A 19,526-nucleotide genomic window follows, 5' to 3' on the forward strand; every position below is an offset into this window, starting at 1 on the left:
TGAATGTAGCCCAATCCATCACGCAAACTAACCTTCCATCCATTGACTCTGTCTACACTTCCCACTGCCTTGGCAAAGCAGCCAGCATAATTAAAGACCCCACATATCCCAGACATTCTCTCTTTCATCTTCTTCTTTGGGAAAAAGACACAAAATTCTGAGGTCACGTACCAACTGACTCAAGAACAGCTTCTTCCCTGCTGCTGTCAGACTTTTGAATTTATCTTGCATTAAGTTGATCTTTCTCTATACCCTAGCTATGACTGTAACACTATATTTTGCACTCTCTCACTTCCTTCTCAATGAACAATATGTTTTGTCTGTATTGCATTAAAAAACAATACTTTTCATTGTATGATAATACATGTGACAATAGTAAATCAAATCAAATCAAAATATGGCACTCCTCCATCTCCTCCAGGCCCAGGTGGTCTCCCCTCTACAGAGCAAAGTTGTATCAGACTATAATGGTGTGGGACACTGTCTGGGGCTTTATTGTAGAGCATCCCCTGAATGGTTCAGGTACTGGAATCACAACTTCAGCAGCCTAATTGCCTGCTCGACCAGCATGTATGTTGAAATATGAGCCTTGTTTTAACGCATGCTTGTGCCCACCCCCCCATACTGGCATCATCAGTCACTTTGGGTATCCCTATCCCCCAGAAGCCATCACTCTCCCTCAATGATGGCTATGATCTGAGAGTGCCCCACAATGTAGCTGTCATGGTCACTCCCCAGGAAATAGGCACACACCTTTATGAAGTGCATTGTATTATCACAGAGGAGCTGCATGTTGTGGGAGGAGTATCCCTTGCAGTTCATGAGTGGCACCATGTGGCACCATGGAGACTGTAGGGCTACGTCTGCAGTCAATCAAACCTTGCACCTAAGGCAAGGCTGCTAATGTGTTAAAGCATTTAGTCACTAAGAAAAGGAATTCAGAAATTTAGGTGGAGGCTGGAGTGGAGCATAGCATGGACTAATTGTGTCAACTGATCTGGGCCTCATTACAGCCTTGATATATAAACTTGGACAAAAGAGCTAAATTCTAGAGGTGAGTTGAGAATTGCTGCCCTCGATATCAACAGATTCAGAACCTACTATGAGATAAAAATGTAAGGGAAGAAGGAGATGGAGTTTTTAACATGTTCACAAAATTCCTCTCTGATTCAATATGGAAAAAGCCTTGTCCATTTATAAGGAAAAGCCATTATTGGGCTATAGGAAAAGAGCAGAGGAGTGTGACCAATTGTATAGCTCTAACACAGACACAATAATCTGAACGTCCTCTTGTTTTTCTTGTGTCTCTCTATGATTTGTTGTGTGATTTCAAAAAGAAATTAGATAAAGGATGTGATTTTATGGCCTCGCTCACCCCAAAACTGTATAATCCCACCCAAGGTCAACGGACCTTCCCATGCTTCGCCCTCGCCCACTTGATTCCTGTGGCGGGCTGGACGGTAAAATTCCAACCAGTCATTGGAGTTAAAGTAATCAAGGGATTATGGGGGGAAGGGGGATCAGGATATTGAGTTTGATGAAAGTCCATGATCATAATGAACGCTGGAGCAGGCTTGAAGGTCCGAATGGCCTACTCCTGCTTCTAGTTTCTATGTGTCTATTCTGTGATGACAATATTTCACCAGAATCTATTGATTTTACATGATTAACATACACTTCTTTTAGGCAGAGAAGATCATTTTGGTGCCCATAACCTTTTGCATAAGACACCCTTCCTTATTTCAATACTAAGTAGCCTAATTTTAATTTTAAGATTGTGTTTATTTGTTGTCAATTTTGCTACACAAGGAAATATTTTGTATCTAACAAATGGGTCAATAGAAGTAATAGAATAAAAGATGCCATAGAATGTAAATCCTTTGTTCACCATTGTCGATCGATTGAGAGAAATTAATTCCGTTATTGTTGCACCAGAATGGAAGAAGTGGAACAAAATGATTCTCGTCCAGGGTGACAATTGTTAGCATTGCTGCCTCATAGTACTAGGGGCCCAAGATTCCGGCTTTGGGTTCCTGTCTGTGTGGCACGCTTTCCCCATGTCTGCATGGAATTCCTCTGGGTGCTCTGGCCTCCTCCCACAGTCCAAAGATGTGCAGGTGGATTGGCCATGCTAAAATGCCGTTGTTATCCCAGGATGTGTAGGTTAGGGGAATTAGCAGGGTAAATACAAAGGGTTATGGAGATAGGCCTGGATAGGATGATCTATCAAAGAGTCGGTGCAGACTCGATGGGCTGAATGGCCTCCTTCTGTGCAATTGGTGTTCTATGATTCTGTTTCATGGTCTTATAACAACACTTATCAAGTTGTCTAGTGTTGTGGCAGCTGAACCATCCATTAGTTATCATAAATCCCTATACTGCAGAACGAGACCTTTTGGCCCATCTAATCTGCACCAACCACAATCCCACCCAGGCCCTATTCCTGTAACTCCACTTATCTGCCCTACAATTTCTCTGACACAAAGGGGTAACTTAGAGTGGCCAATCAACTAATCTGCACATTTTTTTAGTGTGGGAGGAAACTGGAGCACCTGGAGGAAACCCATGCAGACACAGGGAGAACATGCCAACTCCATACAAGACAGTCAACCGTGACCAAAATTGAACCCGGGTCCCTGGCGCTATGAGGCAGCAGTTCTAACGACTGTGCCAACGTGCCATGTTAATTACATACTTATTAAATCACTTCTAATTGTTCTGCTATTTAATATTGACAGAGGACAGAATATGTACAAATTTTGTCATAACTAAATTTTATTTGTTATTGTTTTATTTCTTGTTTTCATGTAGGAAGCATATAGCATACTGAATAGGTACGAAGTGGAAATTACAAAGGAGGAAGCAGAAGGAGTTGATGCACTTAGGTACTCTTTCAACAAAATGCAAGTCAAAGCTGTGAGTATTTACCTCCAGCTAACATTATTAATGCTATATCTGAGAATATTTATGGGGACAAATGGAATAGTATTCCATTTGATCAATTATTATATTTTATTTTGTGGGTAGGGAGTGTGTGTCAGCTTTTCCAGCCACACTAACCCCAAAATCGAAAAATCCTGCCCAATCAATGGACCTTTGCATGGTCCACCCCACGCCCCCGCCCCCCATACAATTCCCATTGTGGTGGGATGGGAAAATTCCTCCCTTGATTTTTAGTTCCTCTTCCAGTTATGATTATGATACTAAACACACCCCAGAACTTGGACACACTGAGAGCAGTGTATCTGAACTGGTGAAGGGTACAGGTGAACATTCTCCTCAGAAGCAGATTTGGGGTTGGGGTTAGACATGGAGTCTGGGTTGTTGTATTGTACACCCATGTCATACACTTCAGCCCCATTTCTTTCTGGTACGTGAATGGAGAAAATGAAGATTTGGGGTGCTACCTTACCAGCACGTCACGCAGGTCGATCAGTGTGGTGAGCCAGGAAGATTGTTGTGAGAGGTGAAAAATCAGGTTCGTGCTGGGCTTCTCACCTCTCATGATGTTACCAGCCCTGTTCTGTCAGCATAAAAAGCCTTGCACCTAAGAAGGGTGTGTGGCTGGTTCAAATATTCATTTGCTTATTGGAATATTATTAATGAGCCCAGTTGCAATTGTCTGGGCTCACTTGTCTTAAAGACCCTGCTGGTGGAGGTCATCACCAGCGAAGATCCCCATCAACAGCCACCTGACATGATAACTTCTCTAGTGAGACTGGAGGCTATTGAGGCCCATGGGCAGTCAGAGGCGGGGCAAGTAGTGCTCCTTGAAACTGGCACCCTGCACTGGATGCTCTGGCACTGCCCACCAGGCATGAGGCAGTGCCGAGGGGCTGGGCCTAAAGGAAGTGGCAGAGCCTGAAGGCTGCAGAACCCAAGTAAGGAGCAGCCAGTGAACTCTGCACTGGGGATCGATTGGGGCGGCGATCAGGCTGGGGGACGGGTATATAGAACATAAGAACATAAGAAATAGGAGCAGGAGTAGGCCATCTAGCCCCTCGAGCCTGCCCCGCCATTCAATAAGATCATGGCTGATCTGTCGTGGCTCAGTTCCACATTCCCGCCCTCTCCCCATAACCCTTAATCCGCTTGCCTATCAAAAACCTATCAACCCGTGTCTTAAAAATATTGAGCGAGGCAGCCTCCACCACTTCAACGGGCAGAGAATTCCAGAGATTCACCACCCTTTGAGTGAAGAAGTTCCTCCTCAACTCCGTTCTAAACTGCCCCCCCTTTATCCTGAGGCTGTGCCCTTTAGTCCTACTGTCCTTTCTGAGCGGGAAGAGTCTCTCCACCACTATCCTATCCATCCCATTCAACATCTTATACGTCTCAATGAGATCTCCCCTCATTCTTCTAAACTCTAACGAGTACAAGCCTAGTTTATTCAGCCTCTCCTCATAGTTCAACCCCCTCAACTCCAGAATCAGCCTAGTAAAACATAGAACATTACAGTGTAGTACAGGCCCTTCGGCCCTCAATGTTGCGCCGACTCTGAAACCAATCTAAAGCCCATCTAACCTACACTATTCCAATATCATCCATATGTTTATCCAATGACCATTTAAATGCCCTTAATGTTGGCAAGTCCATTACTGTTGCAGGCAGGGCATTCCATGTCCTTACAACGCTCTGAGTAAAGAACCTACCTCTGACATCTGTCCACTATCTATCACCCCTCAATTTAAAGCTATGTCCCCACGTGCTAGCCATCTCCATCTGAGGAAAAAGGCCCTCACTGTCCACCCTATCTAATCCTCTGATCATCTTATATGCCTTTATTAAGTCACCTCTTAACCTTCTTCTCTCTAATGAAAACAGCCTCAAGTCTTGGAATGCTGTCAGGATTGTTTCCTTGAACAGTATCTGACGGAACCAACGAGGGAGCGGGCTATCTTAGATCTGGTGTCGTGTAACGAGGCATGAAGAATTAGGGATCTTGTTGTGAGGGATCCTCTTGGGACAAGCGATCATTGTATGGTTGAGTTTTTGATGCAGATGGACGATGAGAAAGTAGGGTCCCGAACCTGTGTCCTCTGTTTGAACAGAGGGGAGTACGATAGGATGAGAGAGGAATTGGCAAATGTAGATTGGGGGCGCAGATTGGTTGGCAGGACGGCTGAGGAACAGTGGAGGATTTTTAAGGAAATCTTTTTCGGTGCTCAGCAGAAATATATTCCGATGGTAAAGAACGAATGTGGGAGAAGGGATAACCAGCCATGGTTATCGAAGGAAATAAAGGAGAGTATTAAATTAAAAGCTGATGCGTTCAGAGTGGCTAAAAGTAGTGGGCGAGTAGAAGATTGGGAAAGGTTTAAAAATCAACAAAGAATGACTAAGAAGTTGATAAAGAAAGGAAGGATAGACTATGAAGCTAAACTAGCACTAAATATAAAAAAGGACAGTAAGAGTTTTTACAAATATATAAAGAAGAGGAGGCTGGCTAGAGTGAATGTTGGACCCTTAGAGGATGAGAGGGGGGATTTAGTGGTGGGAGATGAGGAAATGGCGGAGGCCTTAAATATGTTTTTTGCCTCAGTCTTCACGGAGGAGGATGCGAATAGTTTGCCGGATATTAAAGATAGAAGGTTGGTAGGAGTTGAGGGCCTGAATGTGATTATTATTACTAGAGAGGTAGTGCTTGATAGACTAACGGGACTGATGGTGGACAAGTCCCCAGGACCGAATGGAATGCATCCCAGTGTTCTGAAGGAAATGGCAGAGGTGATAGTGGTGGCCTTAGTGATTATTTACCAAAATTCGCTGGATTCCAGGGAAGTGCCGGAAGATTGGAAAATGGCTAATGTTATGCTGCTGTTTAAAAAAAGTAGCAGGCAAAAGGCAGGGAATTATAGGCCGGTTAGTTTAACGTCTGTTGTTGGAAAAATGCTTGAATCTGTCATCAAAGAAGAAATAGCGAGGCACCTGGAAAGGAATGGTTTGATAGAGCAAACGCAGCACGGATTCGTTAAGGGGAAGTCGCGTTTGACGAATTTATTGGATTTCTATGAGGATGTGACTAGTGCAGTAGACAGAGGGGAACTGGTGGATGTGGTGTTTCTCGATTTTCAAAAGGCATTTGATAAGGTGCCTCACAAAAGGTTGCTTCAGAAGGTTAGGGTGCATGGAGTTGGGGGCAAGGTGTTAGCGTGGATAGAGGATTGGTTGTCTAATAGGAGGCAGAGAGTTGGTCTCAATGGGTGCTATTCTGATTGGCAGTTGGTGACTAGTGGAGTGCCTCAGGGATCGGTGCTGGGGCCTCAGCTATTTACCATTTATATAGATGATTTGGAGGAGGGAGCTGAGTGTACGGTAATGAAATTTGCTGATGACACAAAGATGAGTGGAAAAGCCACTTGTGCAGAGGGTGTGGAAAGTCTGCAGAGGGATCTGGATAGACTGAGCAAGTGGGCGAGGACCTGGCAGATGGAGTACAATGTTAGCAAGTGTGAGGTTATCCACTTTGGCAGAAATAATAGTAGGAGGGATTACTATTTAAAGGGCGAAAAGTTGCAGCATGCTACGGTGCAGAGGGACCTGGGGGTCCTTGTGCATGAGTCGCAAAAACCCAGTCTGCAGGTGCAGCAGGTGATCAAGAAGGCAAATGGAATGCTGGCCTTTATAGCAAGGGGGATAGAATATAAAAGTAGGGAGGTCTTGCTGCAACTGTACAGGGCACTGGTGAGGCCGCAGCTGGAATACTGTGTGCAGTTTTGGTCGCTGCACTTGCGCAAGGATATTTTGGCCTTGGAGGGAGTGCAGAGGAGGTTCACTAGGCTAATACTGGAGATGAGGGGGTTGGACTATGAAGAGAGACAAAATAGACTGGGTCTGTACTCGTTGGAGTTTAGAAGGATGAGGGGGGATCTTATAGAGACGTATAAGATAATGAAGGGGATGGATAGGGTAGAGGTAGAGAGATTCTTCCCACTCAGAAAGGATAGCAAGACTAGAGGGCACAGCCTCAAGATAAGGGGGGTGCAGTTTAGAACGGAGTTGAGGAGGAACTTCTTCACTCAAAGGGTGGTGAATCTTTGGAATTCTCTGCCTGTTGAAGTGGTGGAGGCTACCTCGCTGAATATATTTAAGTCACGGGTAGATAGGTTTTTGAGAGACAAGGGAATTAAGGGTTATGGGGAGAAAGCAGGAAAGTGGAACTGATCCACTTCAGATCAGTCATGATCTTATTGAATGGCGGGGCAGGCTCGAAGGGCTAGATGGCCTACTCCTGCTCCTATTTCTTATGGTCTTATGTTCCCTCAGCCTTTCGTGATAAGACCTTCCCACCGTACCAGGCAATATCCTGGTAAATCTCCTCTGCACCCTTTCCAATGCTTCCACATCCTTCCTATAATGCGGCAACCAGAACTGTACGCAATACTCCAAATGCGGCCGCACCAGAGCTTTGTACAACTGCAACATGATGTAATGGCTCCGAAACTCAGTCTCTCTACCGATAAAAGCTAACACACAGTACCCCTTCTTAACAACCCTATCAACCTGGGTGCCAACTTTCAGGGATCTATGCACATGGACACCTAGATCTCTCTGCTCATCCACACTAACAAGTATCTTACCATTAGCCCAGCACTCTGTATTCCTGTTACTCCTTCCAAAGTGAATCACTTCACACTTTTCTGCATTAATTCCATTTGCCACCTCTATGCCCAGCTCTGCAGCTTATCTATAACCCTCTGTAACCTGCAACATCCTTCTGCACTGTCCACACTGGTATATTGCACACTGAAGATCAGCCAGGACATCAATTGGCCAAGGGGTACTCTGCATGGGGGATTGGTCAGGGGGGAGATCTGAGCTACCAACCAACTGGGGAGGTTCAGGCAAGGCAATCAGCTGGGGATTGGAAGTTGGCCTGAACGATGATCAGCTGGGGGGCAGTGATCAACAGTGGGAGTGTGATGTGCAAGGTGGCAGTCAGTGGTGGAGTGACAGATCTCCGAGTATACTGGGAGATTGGGGCAAATGCCATATGGCGTCCCCATAGGTCTGCAGCAGTTTACCAGCATGAGTAGGCTCCGCCCACTTTCCCCACTGGCGAGCATTACATTTGGGACCATTTTATTTCTAAGTGCCAAAAAAAGTAGCTGGGGCTCACTCAAAAAATGGGCTCAATTCTCTCTCATTTTCATGCTTGTTCAGCACTTACAATCTTTTTGGCAAGATTGCCCCCTTAGTGTTTGACTAACCAGGCTTGTCAGATAAATTATCTCTCACTCAGTGGATATAGCAAAAAACTGCAGACTGGCAGTATCCTCACAGGCTTCCTGGGGAACTTTTTTTAATTCATGCGTGTGATGTGAGCATCGCTGGCCAGGCCAGCATTTATTGCCCATTCCTAATTAACTTTGAACTAAGTTACTTGCTCGGCCATTTTAGAGGGAGTTAAAAGTCAACTAATTTGCTGTGGGTTTAGATTCACATGTAGGGCAGACCCTAAAGAACATTAGTGAACCAGATGAGTTTTTACATCAATAGTGGTTTCACTTAAATTTCAATATCTACTGTTGTAGGTTCCTATCAAGCTCTGAAGCACAGGGATAACCATGCTAGCTTGGGAAACATCTCCTCGTACAGGGTGAGGACTCTGATGTCTGGAATTCCACCTCCTGTCTAAGAGTGCTTGTGTTGTTGTGGACATTCTACTCCTGCAGAAAGACACAAAGCTAACCTCCACTGCGACCTTTGGCCAGGCCACTCTGGGTAGAACCTTTCATGGATGTGTCAGAGTCTTCAAGGAGGCTTCGCTGAACCTTGGGCCACGTATTATCTTCTCTGTGACATCTGGTCTTACAGAATCTTGAATGACAGATAGACTAGCAGTGGGTGAATGACTGTCCCAATGTCCTTTACCTATGCACCCAGACCTTTGACACTATGAAGTAACAGCAGTGATTGCAACTTTCTGCCTGCCCAAGATTCACTGTGATCCAGATGGATGCATATGTAATGAGCTGAACAGGGCATGATCATTATCATGTGTGTTCAATCATCCCTGTCCCCAGCAGGAATTACTCCCAATTCTACACTAACCATTGAACTTTGACTTCAGAGCTGTAGAATCTGCCCAATGTTTCAGGTCAATTGCATTTTATCAGATGATAAAGTGACATTACAAAAAAAGTCTCAGTTTTTATTGCAAAAATTATCATTCTGTTTGTTGGCCTTTCCAAATGCTTGTTTCTGTTTAACTAGCTAAATCAAGCCATTAGTCAACATGAATCCATAGCAAGACCTATTTTTAACTCTGGTGTAATTGAATGTCCTAACAGAGAAAGGTGCAGGATGAGCTGGTGCAAGTCCAACCTAAATTTAAGGCTAACCTCCTGGAGTCAGTGGAAACTTTTCAGAAGGAAGTGCTCAAATATGGACGACAGTATGAAAAGGTAAGTTTTGATTCAAATGTTTCTGGTCATATTAAATCTGCTGAATAGTAAGGCGGGTTAATAACATTTTGTTTAAATTAAACAATATTTGTAATTCAAGACACTTGCTCAGAGAACAAAGCCACAAAATTCTATGAGTTTTGAACAATTAAAAATAAAGCTTACCATATAAGGTCAGGAAGATGAAACCATTTACGATATCTCATTGTTCATTCATTATTCGTTGGAGCAAGCTGAGAGAAAGATCGATTTATGGCAGGTAAGCGATTAACTGGTTTTTAAGTTTATTCGCAGGGTTTCTGCTTTTGAAAAAGTTACTTTTAAAAGTAAAGCGGAAGTGGGCCGCGGGGTGAGCTGGGAAGGGTTTTTTAATATATATAGCTGCTCACCTGGCAAATCGGTCTCATTGTTCGTTGGAGCAAGCTGAGAGAAGGATCGATTTGTGGCAGGTAAGTGATTAATTGGTTTTTAAATTTTTTTTGCGGGGTTTCTGTTTTTGAAAAAGTTACTTTAAAAATAAAGAGGAAGTGGGCTGCAGGATGAGCTGGAAAGGGTTTTTTTAGCGCATGAGGTATAAAAAGCTGGCCGCACTACACAGTGGGCAGCATCAGCAGAGTGAACAGTGAGCAGAGTGAGAGCTAAAGGGCTTTGGTTCATCAGGCTTAGGTGGAAACGGGCGAGGCAATGTAGGTTTAATTCTTAATTACTTTTTCTGCATTCTTTAAAAAAGGGGAATTATGTGTGTGAGACCAGTCTGCTGTTCCCAGTGTCGGATGTGGGAGGTCCTGGAGGCTCCTAGTCTCCCGGACTTCCATATCTGTACCGGGTGTGTTGGGCTGCGGTTCTTAAGGGACCGTGTTAGGGAACTGGAACTGCAGCTTGAGGACTTTCGTCTGGTCAGGGAAAATGAGGAGGTGGTAGACAGGAGTTAGCGGCAGGTTGTCACACCAGAGCCACGGGTTGCAGGCATGTGGGTCACGGCCAGGAAGGATAAACTCAGGTGCTACAGAGCACCCCGGTGGATGTGCCCCTTCACAATAAGTACTCCTGTCTGAGTACTGTTGCGGGGGACAGCCCACCTGGTGGAAGCAGCAGTGGCCATGCCTCTGGCATAGAGACCAGCCCAGTACCTCAGAAGGGTATGGAAAGGAGGAGGAAGGCAGTATTAATCGGGGAATCTACAGTGAGGGGGTCGGACAGGCGATTTTGCAGAGGCAGACGGGAATCTCGGATGGTGGTTTGCCTCCCTGGTGCCGGGATCCGGGATGTTTCTGGTCGCGTCCCAGAAATCCTGAAGTGGGAGGGAGAGGAGCCAGATGTAGTGGTGCATATTGGTACCGCTGACATACGTAGGAAAAGGGAAGTGGTCTGAAAAGAGAATATAGGGAGTTAGGGCGACAATTGAGAAGGAGGAACGCAAAGGTAGTAATCTCGGGACCGCTGCCTGTGCCACAAGAAAGTGAGAGCAAGAATGGAATGAGGTGGAGGATGAATGCATGGCTGAGGGATTGGAGCAGGGGCAGGGATTCAGGTTCCTGAATCATTGGGACCTCTTTAGGGGCAGGTGTGAACTGTACAAAAAAGACAGGTGGCACTTGAATTGCAAGGGGATCAATATCCTGGCGGGAAGATTAGCTAAGGCTACTGGGGAGACTTTAAACTAGAATGGTTGGAGGGAGGGAATCGAAATGAAGTGACTGGGAGCGAGGAGGTTAGCTTGCAAATAGAGAGGGATTGTAAACAGTGTAAGAGGGAGGATAGACAGGTGACAGAGAAGGGGAACGCTCAGACCGAAGGTTTGAGATGTGTCTATTTTAAAACTAGGAGTGTGGTGAACAAACTGGATGAGCTTAGAGCGTGGATCGCTGCTTGGGAATGTGATGTGGTGGCCATTACAGAGACTTGGATGTCTCAGGTACAGGACTGGATACTTCAAGTGCCAGGTTTCAGATGTTTTAGGAGGGACAGGGAGGGAGGCAAAAGAGGTGGGGGAGTGGCACTGCTGATCAGGGATAGTGTCATGGCTGTAGAGAAGGTGGACGGCATGGGGGGATTGTCTACGGAGTCACTGTGGGTAGAAGTTCTGAACAGGAAGAGGTCAATAACTTTACTGAGTATTTTCTACAGGCTGCCCAATAGTAACAGGTTGTTGAGGAGCAGATAGGGAAACAGATCCTAGAGAGATGTAATAATAATAGAGTTGTCATGATGGGAGACTTTAATTTCCCAAACATCGATTGGAATATCCCTAGGGTAAGGGGTTTGGATGGGGAGGAGTTTTAGATGTGTTCAGGAGGGTTTCCTGACACAGTACATGGATAAGCCAACATGAGGAGAGGTTGTACTCGAGCTGGTATTGGGTAGTGAACCTGGACAGGTGTCAGATCTCTCAGTGGGAGAGCATTTTGGGAATAGTGATCATAACTCTATCTCCTTTACACTAACATTGGAGAGGGATAGGATCAGGCAAGCTAGGAAAGTGTTTATCTGGAGTAAGGGGAAATAGAACATAGAACATAGAACATTACAGCGCGGAACAGGCCCTTCGGCCCACAATGTTGCGCCGACCAGTCTTTCTTTTAAAAAAAACATTGACCCACTAATCTAAACCAATCCCTTTTCGTCCATAAACCTATCCACCAATCTCTTAAACGCCCCCAAACTAGGCGCATTTACAACTGCAGCAGGCAGGGCATTCCAGTCCCTCACCACCCTCTGGGTAAAGAACCTGCCCCTGACATCCGTCCTATAACTACCCCCCCTTAATTTAAAGCCATGCCCCCTCGTGCTAGATTTCTCCATCCGAGGAAACAGGCTATCACCATCCACCCTATCTAAACCTCTAATCATCTTATATGTTTCTATAAGATCCCCTCTTAGCTGCCTTCTTTCCAGTGAAAACAACCCCAAATCCCTCAGTCTCTCCTCATAGGACCTCCCCTGCATACCAGGCAACATCCTGGTAAACCTCCTCTGCACCCTCTCCAAAGCCTCCACATCCTTCCTGTAATGTGGGGACCAGAACTGCACACAGTACTCCAAGTGCGGCCGCACCAGAGTTGTGTACAGTTGCAACATGACGCTGCGACTCCTAAATTCAATCCCCCTACCAATAAACGCCAAGACACCGTATGCCTTCTTAACAACCTTATCTACTTGATTCCCAACTTTCAGGGATCTATGTACACATACACCTAGATCCCTCTGCTCCTCCACTCTATTCAAAGTCCTCCCGTTAGCCCTATACTCAACACATCTGTTATTCCTACCGAAATGGATTACCTCACACTTCTCCGCATTAAACTCCATCCGCCACCTCGCGGCCCAGCTCTGCAACCTGTCCAAGTCACCCTGCAAACTTCGACACCCTTCCTCACAATCTACCACACCTCCGACTTTGGTGTCATCAGCAAACTTACTAATCCACCCAACTATACCCTCATCCAGATCATTAATAAAGATTACAAACAGCAGTGGCCCCAAAACAGATCCCTGAGGCACACCACTCGTAACCGAACTCCATGATGAATAATTACCATCAACCACCACCCTATATGAAGCCATCAGGCAGGAAATTAGATGAGTAAATTGGAAGGAGGTATTCTCGGGGAAATGTACTGAAGTAAGGTGGCAGATTTTCAAGGAATGTTTGTCTGGAGCTCTGCACGACAACATTCAGATGAGACAGGGAGGTTATGGTAGGTTACAGGAACTGTGGTGCAAGAAAGTTGTAATGAATCTAGTCAAAAAGAAAAGAAAAGCATACTAAAGGTTCAGGGAGCTAGGTAATGTTGGGGATCTAGGGGAGTATATGGCTTGTAGGAAGGAACTTAAGAAGGAAATTAGGAGAGCCAGAAGTGGTCATGAGAAGGCCTTGGCAGGTAAGATTAGGTGACAAAGTGAGAGGGCATGGTATCCAAGGGGCTGTTGCCTTGTGGATCCAGAACTGGCTTGCCCGCAGAAGGCAGAGAGTGGTTGTAGATGGGTCTTTTTCTGCATGGAGGTCGGTCACCAGTGGAGTGCCCCAGGGATCTGTTCTGGGACCCTTGCTGTTTGTAATTTTCATAAATGGCCTTGATGAGGAAGTGGAGGGATGGGTAGGTAAGTTTGCTGATGACATGAAAGTTGGAGGTGTTGTGGATCGTTTGGAGGGATGTCAGAAGTTTCAGTGAGACATAGATAGGATGTTCTTATGCAAGACTGGGCGGAGAAGTGGCAGATGGACTTCAACCCAAATAAATGTGTGGTGGTCCATTTTGGCAGGTCAAATGGGACGAAGGAGTATAATATCAAGGGTAAGACTCTTAGCAGTGTAGAGGATCAGAAGGACCTTGGGGTCCAGGTCCATAGGACTCTCAAATCGGTCTCGCAGGTAGAGGATGTGGTTAAGAAGGCGTATGGTGTACTGGCCTTCATCAGTCGAGGAGTTGAGATAATGCTGCAGTTTTCTAAGACCCTAGTCAGACCCCACTTGGGGTACTGTGTTCAGTTCTTGTCGCTTCATCACAGGAGGGATGTGGAAGCTATTGAGAGGGTGCAGAGGAGATTTACAAAGATGTTGCCCAGATTGGGTGGCATGCCTTATGAGGATAGGTTGAGGGAGCTCAGTCTTTTCTCCTTGAAGAGACAAAGGATGAGAGGTGACCTGATAGAGGTGTATAAGATATTGAGAGGTATTGATCGGGTGGATTCTCAGAGGCTTTTTCCCAGGGCTGAAATGGCTGCCACAAGAGGACACAGGTTTAAGGTGCTGGGGAGTAGGTACAGAGGAGATGTCAGGGATAAGTTTTTCACTCAGAGGATGGTGGCTGCGTGGAATCGGCTGCCATCGGTGGTGGTGGAGGCAAATTCGATAGGGTCATTTAAGAGACTTCTGGATGAGTACATGGGACTTAATAGGATTGAGGGTTATAGGTAAGCCTAGTAGGTATGATCAGTGCAACTTGTGGGCTGAAGGGCCTGTTTGTGCTGTAGCTTTTCTATTCTATTCTACCTATCTTGCCGCCTAACATTCAAGGGCTGTAGACACATGGGAATCCCAAGAGCTGGAAGTTGCCTTCTAAGTCATTCACCATCCTGGATAAAATGAAATTACTGCAGATGCTGGGATCTTACTATCTTGACTAGGAAATATATTGCTGTTTCTTCACTGTCACTGAATCAAAATCCTGGACCTAACAGCATTGTGGATATACCTACACCACGGGGACTGCAGCTATTCAAGAAGGCAGCTCACTACCAACTTCGTATGGGCAATTATGGATGGACAATGAATGCTGGCCTAATCAGTGACATCCATGTCCCATGAATGAATATTGAAAAAGTATGAGATTCATGTGAATTAGCAAACCTACTGTGGTCAAGCACATCACATTACACAATAAATGATAAACGTGACCAAATCGGTGTCCACCTATTTCTCAACAATCAACAAATACTGTGATCAAACAAACCTTGTTGAAACTGGCAAAATCCAATGTGGGTGGGAAAAGTGGCATTTAGCTTACCAGCAGTGATGGCAGGTTTTCGCACCCTATTTTTAGGCACTTTGAGCAAAAAAATTGGTACACTGAATTTATGCTGTCTCCATGGTGAATGGTCTCTGATTTGCTCACTCCACCACCACCCAAGCATGTGAATCATGGGATCACTCCATTTAAAGATCGCCCCAGTACCCACAAGCTGCTACTTCTTGGTCCTCAGCTATTTATGGTTGTATTGAAGTATGTTCCCAGGTTCAATGATGCTTTCTTGAACAAACTGTTGAATGCATTGGAGGCACATTATGATGTTCTGTACCCATGCAAAGAGAAGAGACCAGTTCACAGAGACATCAATCCAGCATAAAAGACAATGGCAGCAGTAGTCAGTGCTAACACATTGCAGAGAAGGCCAGGCATTAAGTGTCAAAAAGAATTAATGATCTCCTCCATTCAGCCAAGGTAAGTATCTCTTCCCATCACTTTCAATTCTCACGCTCACACATGCATCACATCACCACAGGGAGTACAATCACTACCAGCTCATGGGCCACCACTACTCGCTCTCCAATGCATATCTTCATCTCCCCTCAAGTCATGTCCTCATCACCTCACTAGTCTCACTCATCATTCACACATGCCAAGCATCCTTAGCATCTTTACACTCTTGCCATCTGCTTTCATGCAGGACAAACTGGCACCTAATCAGAAGAAATTCCAAATATGTGGAGGAATGCCGTTGAAAGTCCTTTCTGACTTTAAGGAAAGAGATTAAAGTCGGAAAGGGCAATGGACAGTGAGTGCTCCTGTGCTGATGGAGAGACATTCAACAATAAACCAAATCATGATCCAGTCCAGCATCATCTATCACACACAAAACTCTGTGAGTCATGTCTCCTGTGTCTGAAGGCCCTGGTATGTTCCAATGAAATCTCCTTTCTCTCAAAGGCACATTAGGGGTGAAGCGCTGGGAGTCTATCAGCCAAGTTCAATATAACTCTGATACCAGCTAAAATGAAAGGCATGACATTGAAGAACCATCACAACTTTCACCCGTTCCCTTCAGCAATGCGCACAAACCTCCATGGGACCTAGTTTTAGAGAAGCCATGGGGTTACAAACTGCTGAGCACCTCATTGTCTGATCCACAGCAGGTGGAAGCAGGGATATGCTAGGATCCTGACACTCGGAGAATTATTGGAGACCATGAATCTGATGAGGCTCAGTCAGATGACGTGCCTCTGGAGTCAGTTGCTGGAGCTCCAAAGGCAAAGTTGGAAGCATCAAGAAGGATTGTCAGCTACACTCTGATTAAATGGCAGAAAGGAAGAATCCTATTGCCTTCTTTCTAGCAATATAGTGTTGATATTTGAAGCAACTCGGTCAAGGCAGCAAGAGTGGCAACCGCTGTGGAGCCCTTGGTACAAGACTACTGTCCTGTACTGCTGTAGGACGTGCTCTCCATGGTGCAGGATATGCACTCTATGATGCAGACATTTGTGGGTATCCATAAGTGCCAATGCCAGAGGATGGAGAGGTTTCTTGAGTTTACTCCAGCTGCTTCTCTCTCCCAAGAAGAAAGCTAGGGCCATTCAGGCACTCAGAAGGAGGAGGATAAGCTGGTCCGCAGCCTAAGGCTGTCCACTCCATCCAAATTCCTGGGAGTGTCCAGCCCACCCAAATTCCCTATTTCTCTACCCATGTGAGATCCAACTCCACAGGCCAAGCCTGGTGGAACTACCACACAGCAGAACCCTGAAAATAGACCTAAATCCTCCAGATTTCAACCTTCCAGAGGATATCTGCCAAGATCATCACAGACAGGGTGTGGCAGACAGCAGGCTCCACCTCTGCTCTGATTTCTGGGGATGCACCAAGACACAGTTAGGAAGATTAAGAATGCCGAACGCATCGTGAGTATGCATGTTAAGTACTAGTAGATGGTGTCGACCTCTGTAAACACTCACCTATTCAACCCTTTCAGTAGTTCCTTATTCTGATGAAATTATTTCCCATAAGATCAGCGAGAAAACTTGATTCGTACGCCAAAGAAAGGCTGGCTGCTCAGTCCAGACTTTCCTCCATGTGCCTTCTGCAAAGTTGCTCGCATGTTGCTGCCGTCTTCTCACAGTGACTGGACACGTCAGGTCATGCTTGTTTCTCATAGGGAATGAGGATATTTCTCACAATATCCAGGACTACCGTCAATCATCACAATCATTGTCAGTGTCTGCTTCCTGCACATTTTACGCTACTGCTTGCTCCCATGCAATGTTAGCATCAAACTCCAGTGACATTAAACGTTAAGGGTACAGATTACCATGGAGGAAAGGTGCAACTCCCATGTGTCATTACCGTGATATGACCCTGGTCATTGAGAGCGAGTAAGCTGTCATCACCCAGTCAGGAGTCAGACATTTACATTAGTTCTTTGAGGATGTAGGTACTGTCCCACTGCAAGTTGTCATCATTCTCCTGCACTGAAGGGACTATAGACAACTGCTGCGTCCCCATGATGTGAGCCTTATCAGTGAATGTGTGCACTGCTAGTATTCAGATTGGAGAACAATGCCCATAAAAGGGAGTTGAGAATTGTTAGCTGTGCTCAGTGATTCAACTCATCACCATTCACAAATCTGATGGTTATCAGCACATCCTGAGCTCACCTGCCACATCTCGTCGTCGCCATCGCCACTGCCCCATTGCCAACATCTTGTCCCCTCCAGGACCTTCTCTTCACCATCCACCTTGACATATCCACCTCGTTGTCAAACGAGGGGCATGCACACGGTGGGTCGTGCGTGGGCTGCTCTTGGAGGTTCCGGAAGTGGCCTAGTACTTCGTGTCGGTGTGTGTGCTTGATCCTGGACCGGTAGACGGGCGCCGCAACAGCTCAGTGACTAGCACTGCTGGCTGTGCAGATACATGGATTTGGGCCTGTGTCTGTGGGAGTTTGTGCATTCTCCCTGTGGTTGCGTGGGTTTCCTCCGGGCGCTCCGGTTTCCTCCCACACCCCAAAGATGTGCTCTTAGGCTGATTGGTTTACCAAATTGACACTATTCTCCCCTGAATCTGGCTAAGTTAGGGGTTCCATTCGTAGACACTCAGGGTAGAATAGGTGTAGGGTGATGCGGCGGCGCGGGCTCGTTGGGCCGAAGGGCCTGTTTCCCGTGCTGGGTTGTTCTTTGTTCTTTGTATCCGAGGAAACATGTTGCCCCTGAGAAGCCAACATTTACTTTAGTTCCTCTCTTTCTCTTTATATACTCTTAAAAGCTCACAATCTCTTTTTACATTTTTGATTAGTTTACTTTCATTCTTTTTGTTTCCTTTTTTATCAAATTATTGGTGCCTTTTGTGCTGGTTTCTAAAGCATTCCCAATGACACTATTTGCAACAATGAAAACCTCTTCTTTTAATCTAATATTATCCTTAACTTCCTGAGCGACGGGTGGGTCTTTCTCACAAAGTTTTGATTTTGAATTGAATACATCTTTGTTGAAGATCTTGCATAGTTTAAGTATTTCCCACTATTCTTGTACCTCCATACCTTTAAATCCATTTATCTAATTAATCTTTATCAGTTGTCTCATCCCGGTACCTAAGGAAAAACAGACGGTGGCTCTGACATCCATCATGATGAAGTGCTTCGAAAGGTTAATTATGGCACAAATTAATTCCAGCATCCCAAATTACTTAGATCCGCTATAGTTTGCCTACCGCCACAACAGGTCAACAGCAGGTGCCATTTCCCTTGCCCTGCATTCAACCCTGGAACATCAAGATAACAAGGACACCTATGTCAGACTCCTATTTATTGACTACAGCTCAGCCTTCAACACTACTATTCCCACGAAACTCATCTCCAAAGTCCATGGCCTGGGCTTCGGCACCTCCCTCTGTGACTGGATCCTGAACTTCCTAACTCACAGACCACAATAAGTAAGGATAGGCGACAACACCTCCTCCGTGGTAATGCTCAACACCAGTGCCCCACGAGGCTATATTCTCAGCCTACTATACTCCTTATACACCAATGATTGTGCGGCCGAATTCCCCTCCAATTCAATTTTCAAGTTTGCTGATGACACCACCATAGTGGGTCGGATCTCAAACAATGACAAGACAGAGTACAGGAATGAGATAGAGAATCTGATGAACTGGTGTGGCAACAATGTCAACAAAATAGAGGAGATTGTCACCGACTTCAGGAAGCATAAAGAAGAACATGCTCCTGTCTACATCAATGGGATGAAGTAGAAAGGGTCGAGAGCTTCAAGTTTTTAGGTGTCCAGATCATCAACAACCTGTCCTGGTCCCCCAGTGCCGATACTATAGTTAAGAAAGCCGACCAATGCCTCTACTTTCTCAGAAGACTAAGGAAATTTGGCATGTCAGCCAAGACTCTCACCAACTTTTACAGATGCTCCATAGAAAGCATTCTTTCTGGTTGTGTCGCTGCTTCGTATGGCTTCTACTCTGCTCAAGACCGCAAGAAACTTCAAAAGGTTGTGAACGTAGCCTAATCCGTCACGCAAACCATCCATTGACACTGTTTACACTTCCCGATGCCTGGACAAAGCAGCCAGCATAATTAAGGATCCCACGTACCCTGGACATTCTCTCTTCCACCTTTTTCCTT

General features: G+C 45.5%; 1 protein-coding gene across 1 annotated transcript in view; it reads left to right on the plus strand.

Annotated features, from left to right (window-relative positions):
* The window catches only part of LOC145345624 (dynein axonemal heavy chain 8-like), a gene marked incomplete at its 3' end in the record, with an annotated part of 1,250,971 nt that overhangs the window by 693,050 nt on the left and 538,395 nt on the right, over positions 1–19,526 (plus strand). The window contains exons 33-34 of the mRNA XM_080193458.1: positions 2,812–2,916; positions 9,294–9,407. Of these exons, the coding sequence (XP_080049584.1) occupies positions 2,812–2,916; positions 9,294–9,407 (219 nt within the window). The remainder of the gene's footprint in view (positions 1–2,811; positions 2,917–9,293; positions 9,408–19,526) is intronic.

Source organism: Carcharhinus amblyrhynchos, chromosome 7 (assembly GCF_965287045.1).
Source record: "Carcharhinus amblyrhynchos chromosome 7, sCarAmb.v2.hapA, whole genome shotgun sequence".
NCBI classification, from domain to species: Eukaryota; Metazoa; Chordata; class Chondrichthyes; order Carcharhiniformes; family Carcharhinidae; genus Carcharhinus; species Carcharhinus amblyrhynchos.